The sequence below is a fragment of the Palaemon carinicauda genome, chromosome 1 (assembly GCF_036898095.1).
Source record: "Palaemon carinicauda isolate YSFRI2023 chromosome 1, ASM3689809v2, whole genome shotgun sequence".
Classification (NCBI taxonomy): Eukaryota; Metazoa; Arthropoda; class Malacostraca; order Decapoda; family Palaemonidae; genus Palaemon; species Palaemon carinicauda.
The window spans coordinates 40,306,656-40,313,438 of record NC_090725.1 but is presented as its reverse complement, the minus strand read 5'-3'; the positions used below and the strand labels follow the sequence as shown (position 1 = coordinate 40,313,438).

The 6,783-nt window shown below is 34.4% G+C and overlaps 1 protein-coding gene across 1 annotated transcript in view; it reads left to right on the top strand.

The window, feature by feature from the left end:
* LOC137640277 (photoreceptor-specific nuclear receptor-like) overlaps positions 1 to 6,116 on the top strand; it is a 20,809-nt gene extending 14,693 nt beyond the window's left edge. The window contains exons 7-9 of the mRNA XM_068372921.1: positions 1,026 to 1,282; positions 3,048 to 3,294; positions 3,596 to 6,116. Coding sequence (XP_068229022.1) covers positions 1,026 to 1,282; positions 3,048 to 3,294; positions 3,596 to 3,831 — 740 coding nt within the window. The 3' untranslated portion in view covers positions 3,832 to 6,116. The remainder of the gene's footprint in view (positions 1 to 1,025; positions 1,283 to 3,047; positions 3,295 to 3,595) is intronic.
* The last annotated feature ends 667 nt before the right edge of the window (positions 6,117 to 6,783 follow it).

The following is a 6,783-nucleotide window of genomic DNA, read 5'->3' as shown; positions in this document are numbered from 1 at the left end:
TATAATAGCTTTGTATATCTTAAACACGAAGTGGGAAGATGGATATATTTACTTTTTACTTCTTGCTGCACACGAAGTGGAAAGATTAATATTTTCCTATATCTCTCATAGTAAATGGAAAGCTGATAATTTTCTAAAATTTTCTCTTGAATTAAAGATATGAATTTTTATTCATTACAAGAAGTAAAATTTTGAATTTTTTTTTCTGTTTTGCACAGGAAATAGGAAGATGAATATTTTCATCTCATTTTCAAAGGATATAGAAAGCTGATTATTTTTATCCATGTTAAAATCTTACAGGAAGATGAATATTTTTAACTCATATTCAAATGATATAAGAAGATAAATTATTTCCTATAATTTGCGCATGAATGTAAAGGATGAATATTTTAATCTTATCTTCCAAATAAATTGGAAGACGAATATTTTTATCTTATTTTCAAAGGATATAAAAAGACGAATATTTTTACCTCATTTTCAAACGATATAAAAAGGCATTCTTTTTTTTATCTCATTTTCAAAGGATATAAAAAGACGAATATTTTTATATAATTTTCAAAAGATATGGGAAGGCAAATGATATGTTACAATCTACATAGACAAGGAAAGGACGAATATTTTATTCTCATTTTCAAAGGATATAAATAGACGAATATTTTTACTTTATATTCAAAGGACATAAAAAGAAGAATATTTATACCTCATTTTCAATGGATATAAAAAGACGATTTTTTTTATTATTATTTTCAAAGGATATAGGAAGACAAATGGTTTCATAAAATTTGAACAGGAAAGAAAGGGATGAATATTTTAATGGCATTTTCAAAGCATATAAATAGACGAATATTTTAATTTCATTTCTAAAAGACATGAGAAGACGAATATTTCAATCTCATTTTCAAAGGATATAAATAAACGATTATTTGAATCTCATATATAAAGGATATAGGAAGACAAATGATATCCTACAACCTGCACAAGAAAAGTAAATACGAATACTAACCCCCACCCCTCCCCCGACGTAGGTGTTCGAGGCGGCGACTCTCCCTTGGACGTGACCGGCGGAGGTAGCGACGATACCGGCGGACCCATCATGCCGCACATGCCTCCGGTTTCCTCCTGTTCCTCGTCGTCGTCCTCCGGGACGTCCTTCTTGGAGGCGGGGCCCTTGTGGGATCCCCTGCAGGAGTCCGTTCAGGAGACGGCCGCCAGACTCCTCTTCATGGCTGTTAAATGGGCCAAGAATCTTCCCTCCTTCAGTAGTTTACCTTTCCGGGATCAGGTGAGACTAATTATAAATCATCGTTGTACTATCAGCCTCATTACTGTTGCTATCATTAATAGTAATATTACTGTTAGTAATGGCAGGGGTCTCTATCAGCTTCATCACTATTACTATCATTAGTAGTAGTTATTAATGAAAATAGTATTAGTAAATGTAAGGGTCTTTTTGTCTTGTCTCTTATGGAAGCGTTATCGTTGATTGCTGATGATTTTACTGATAAAACCCTGTGGGCAAATTACTTTATGATAAATTGGGATAACTTAATGAAAAGAATAATGGTAACATGCACATAAAACAAATAATCGTGATATATATATATATATATATATATATATATATATATATATATATGTATATATATATATATATATATATATATATATATATATATATATATATTCAGTATATATACATTATATATATATATATATATATATATTTATATATATATATATATACATATATATATATATATATATATATATATATATATATATATATATCGATATCTATATCTATATCTATCTATCTATCTATATATATATATATATATATATATATATATATATACACAGTATATATATCTACATACATATATATACATATATATATATCTACATACATATATATATATATATATATATTTATATATATATATATATATATACATATATATATATATATATATATATATATATATATATATATATATATATATAGCCTATATACCTCAGCCCGAATTTTTTTACCATATCAGTTACCCTCCCACCCATAATCTCTAACACAATCTTCACTTCCATCGTAAAAACTTTTTATCACTCTTATCTGTTGTACATCCTCAATCCCCAACACCATTATGTACAACAAACACTATTATAAGGGTTTTTAGTCCTTATACTTAACATGTAGATAAAAAAAAAAAAAACTTTTTAAGTGTTACATTCATATAGCAATTTCATAACAAACACCAAATCCACACACCATTTTTTTTCAATAAATAAAAGTGTATTCTTCTTCCTCTATCAATCCTTCTGTTAATTGTCTTATTTGTGTAATCAAACCCTTACCCTATACCTTCCAGGGTAAAGTAAGTAATATTACACTCTTAAAATTCCTAGTCTCTTTTATTCTTTACTTTCAACACAGAAACAGTCATTCCTCGTCCTTTCCTTCAGAGCCTGTCCCATGTCCAGACACCTTACATACGCCAGAGAACCGCACAATTGTACTTTAACTACTACACCACTGCTTCTCACTCCTAGTGTCCCTCTATGCTTAAACTGTTTGAAACTATCACTTCCTGAAGTATTCTCAAACTTCATTAACTACTTCCACTCTTGCAACATTTACCTCTGCCTCTTCCACAACCAAAAATGTACTAAATTAAGTAAAATTACTAATTACAATGACAGTGCAAATATTGTAATGCAATAAGAGACTGGTGGCCACTTTCCTTTAAAATTGGAATTTCATTACTGCATTCATTTCATATGGTATATAACCCTCAACAAATTCATAATTATCAGTCTTACACATATATCCCTCTCTCTCTCTCTCTCTCTCTCTCTCTCTCTCTCTCTCTCTCTCTCTCTCTCTCTCTCTCTCTCTCTACCCATGCCTGTCCCAAATTTTCAGACAATAAGGCCTAACCATAACCCTGCTTAACCTTGATGAGCATGAGCATGTTCCTTAATCCAATAATTGTATATATTACCCTTCTAACATGTGCATCCGACGAACTGAATCTATATACTATTTCCAGGTTGTGCTACTCGAAGAAGTCTGGTCGGAGTTGTTCGTCCTCAACGCAGTTCAGTGGTCATTACCCTTGCCCACATGCCCATTATTATCTCCTTCAGCTCACGCCCATACACTCGCTCACGCCCACAAAGCTGCCCAGGCCGCCCATGATATCAGACAACTATCAGAGGTGGCCGGAGCATTTAGAGATCTTGCTGTGGATCCAGCAGAATTTGCTTATCTTAAAGCAATCGTTCTATTCCGACCAGGTATGAAGTCTATTTCTCTCATTAACTATCATTATATCATACATTTTGTAATCCAGTCTTTAGTCTTGGGCCTCACCTTTATGCGATAAAGTCCAATTTAGTATCTTTTAGTATCTTATTCCTTTCTATTTCTTTTTATAATTTTATGGTTGATTATTCGACATGAAAGTTCCATTTATTGTTATTCAGTACTTCATTAGATATGCCTGTTTTTACAGTAACCAATTTATTTATTTATTTCTAAATTATGTTAACAGTGAACATTCGTCTTTTTATGTCTTATATCGACTACTCTTTACAGTGCGTGGACTCAAAGACTCAGCCCAAGTAGAGTCTCTGCAGGATCAAGCCCAAGTAATGCTGAGCCAGCACGTCCGAGCTCACTATCCAGCGCGACCGGCCCGTTTCGGTCGGCTACTACTTCTTCTAGCAACTCTCCGGTCGCCACCTCCTCCAAGGGTCCAGGCTCTCTTCTTCACAGCTACCATAGGAAATACCCCCATGGAAAAGATCCTATGCGATATGTATAAGAGCTGAGTGCCAGGGCTGTCGGTCTCTGCACTTCATACCTGACATTGTTTTTAAATGAAGATAAATGAATAATCCAAATTGTACTTTTGTTATGGATCAGCTTTGACTCGCGGTCATGATAAACTTGCCAAATCTTACTAAGGAGATCTGTGGTTAATGTTGCGACCAGTGAGCAGATGTGTAAGGATCTAGAGCCAAAAGACCTCCAAATAACATTGCTGTATAGCTGATAGTACAAATAAAACAAGCCAAAAACTGTTATAACTTAGCGGCTGGGTTGATAGTCACCAAAGTTCCACGTCCGAAACATTGTATTTAAATTTCTGGGCTATGGTTTCAATTGCCCTATGGAAACTATTTAAAAACTCGCAGTGGCATTGAAATGCGAAAGTCATTTTCAATTGAAAATACTTCCATCACAATTGGCTTTACTCTTTCTTGAGAAACCTCTAGAATCTGATCTTAACTAATGATCTACTCATCTCTTAAAGGTATTTGCATATTCTAATCATAAATAAATCAAAATAGACTGTTGCGGACATAATATTCTAGTCATTACTAACGTAAGCTTGTCCATTACATACATCCTATTCTGGTCCCGTCTGACGTTGGCTTTGTCCAGTACAGACATATTCTAGTCACGACCAGCGTTGGCTTGTCCAGTACAGACTCGTGTTTTAGTCCCGACAACGTTGGCTTGTTCAGAGCAGGCTCATATTCTGGTAACGACCGACACTGGCTTGTCCAGTACAGACATATTCTAGTCATTATAATGCTGGCTTGTCCAGTACAGACATAATCTAGTCACAATCAGCGTTGGCTTGTCCAGTACAGACTCATGTTCTAGTCCTGACAACGTTGGCTTGTTCAGAGCAGGCTCATATCCTGGCCAAGACCAATATTGGCTTGTCCAGTATAGACATAATCTAGTCATGACAACGCTGGCTTGTCCAGTACAGACATAATCTAGTCACGATCAGTGTTGGCTTGTCCATTACAGACTCATGTTCTACTCCTGATAACGTTGGCTTATTCAGAGCAGGCTCATATTCTGGTTACGCCCAACATTAGCTTGTCTAGTACAGACATATTCTAGTCATGACAACGCTGACTGGTCCAGTACAGACATCCTATTCTAGTCATAACTAACACCTAACTCATGTCCATCCTTCTGTTATATACATCATATTTTAGTCATACCTAACATTGGCTTGTCCATACATATACAGTACCATTACCTTATATTTGTAATCAAGGCCGGCTTGCCCATCACAGACATCATATTTTCAGAAGAGGTTTTCTGTGAAAATCCTTATCTTAGCCTACACCCATTGCTTAGCCTTATTCCGAACAGGGAGGAAAATTAACAGACTATTATGATATACTAACTTATCAGTCTATTGTCCCCAGACATTATTTGGTACTCAGACAAATCTAAGTGTAAATGACATTACACTCATAATCTTCAATACCTACGTAATCTATGATTCAATTAATTCTAATAGATGAATTGAGGAGACGATTACCAACTTTAATGTAATAATTGTTATATTTTAAGGGCAGGATGTTTCAAAAAAACTATAAACGGGAAATGTTTAATTTAAAAAGTTGAACTGAGAAGAAGCTCACCAGCAGAGTCCTACAATACTTACGTAACGATTTAAAGAGGAACTAGTACAAATAGAATGGAAGACAATTTTGTAAGAAGAAATCATGTGTAAGTGGGAACGTCCCTGCTGGTAATCTGCTGGATTGGGGTTCGAGATCCGCTCAAGCTCGATAGTGTCTTGTAGTGTCTGCAACTTCTCCATCCTTGTGAGCTAAGAAGGAGAGGTTTGGGGATACCTATAGGTCTACCTGCTGAGTCATCACCAGCCATTGCCTGCCCGTCCCTGTCATTGCCCTTGGCCTCTGCCATTCATGAGCGACCTTTAAAACCTATAAACATTAACAACTCTGTTTTTTGGAAATCTGGTCTTCATACAAAAAGGTAACATTTCAAAATTATGAATATACTTTACACTGAAAAAAAAAAAAACTATAATTTCAATATCTTTTATGGGAAAAAAGAATACTGCATGTCATCAGGAAAGACAAGTATTGCTTCAAAGCTTATCCTATCGTACTTATCGGTGATCATCAGACTATTGACATCTTAACCAACCATCCAATGAACCAGGCTTGTAACTTAGGTGGTTGCATTGATCTCTGGAACAGAAGATATTAATTGCATTCTCTTTCAACCGGGTTTACAAGATATTCCAGATTTTGTAAGCTGACATGCAGACCAAGAGTGAATCTTAAAGCCAGGATAAACATTATTATTATTATTATTATTATTATTATTATTATTATTATTATTATTATTATTACTAGCTAAGCTACAACCCTAGTTGGAAAAGCAATATGCTATAACCTCAAGGGCTCCAACAGGGAAAAAAAGCCCAGTGATTAAAGGAAATAAGGAAATAAATAAACCATATAAGAAGTAATGAACAATTGAAATAAAATATTTTATAAACAATAACAACATTAAAACAGATATTTCATATATAAACTACAAAAACGTCTTATGTCAGCCTGTTCAACATAAAAACAGTTGCTGCAAGTTTGAACTTTTGAAGTTCCACTGATTCAACTACCCGATTGGGAGGATGATTATTCTAACATCTCAGGCTTGAATTGGAAACATTCTAGATTTTATATGATTTATTATCGTTATGAAATGCGCTTTTGCTCAATAGACAGAGATGCTGCAGGTAAAACAAAACTGATAAGAATTTTACATTTATATCCTATTGTTAGATGAAAGATGAATATCCTGTGCATAAACTACATCATCGTCTGCCTTATACATTTACTTTGGTAGGCCTATACATCGAGTCCACCTAAACAGGCTACTGTTGGCCTATATGTTTTTCTGCACAGTCTTCTGTGGGAAAGATGAGATTTAATATC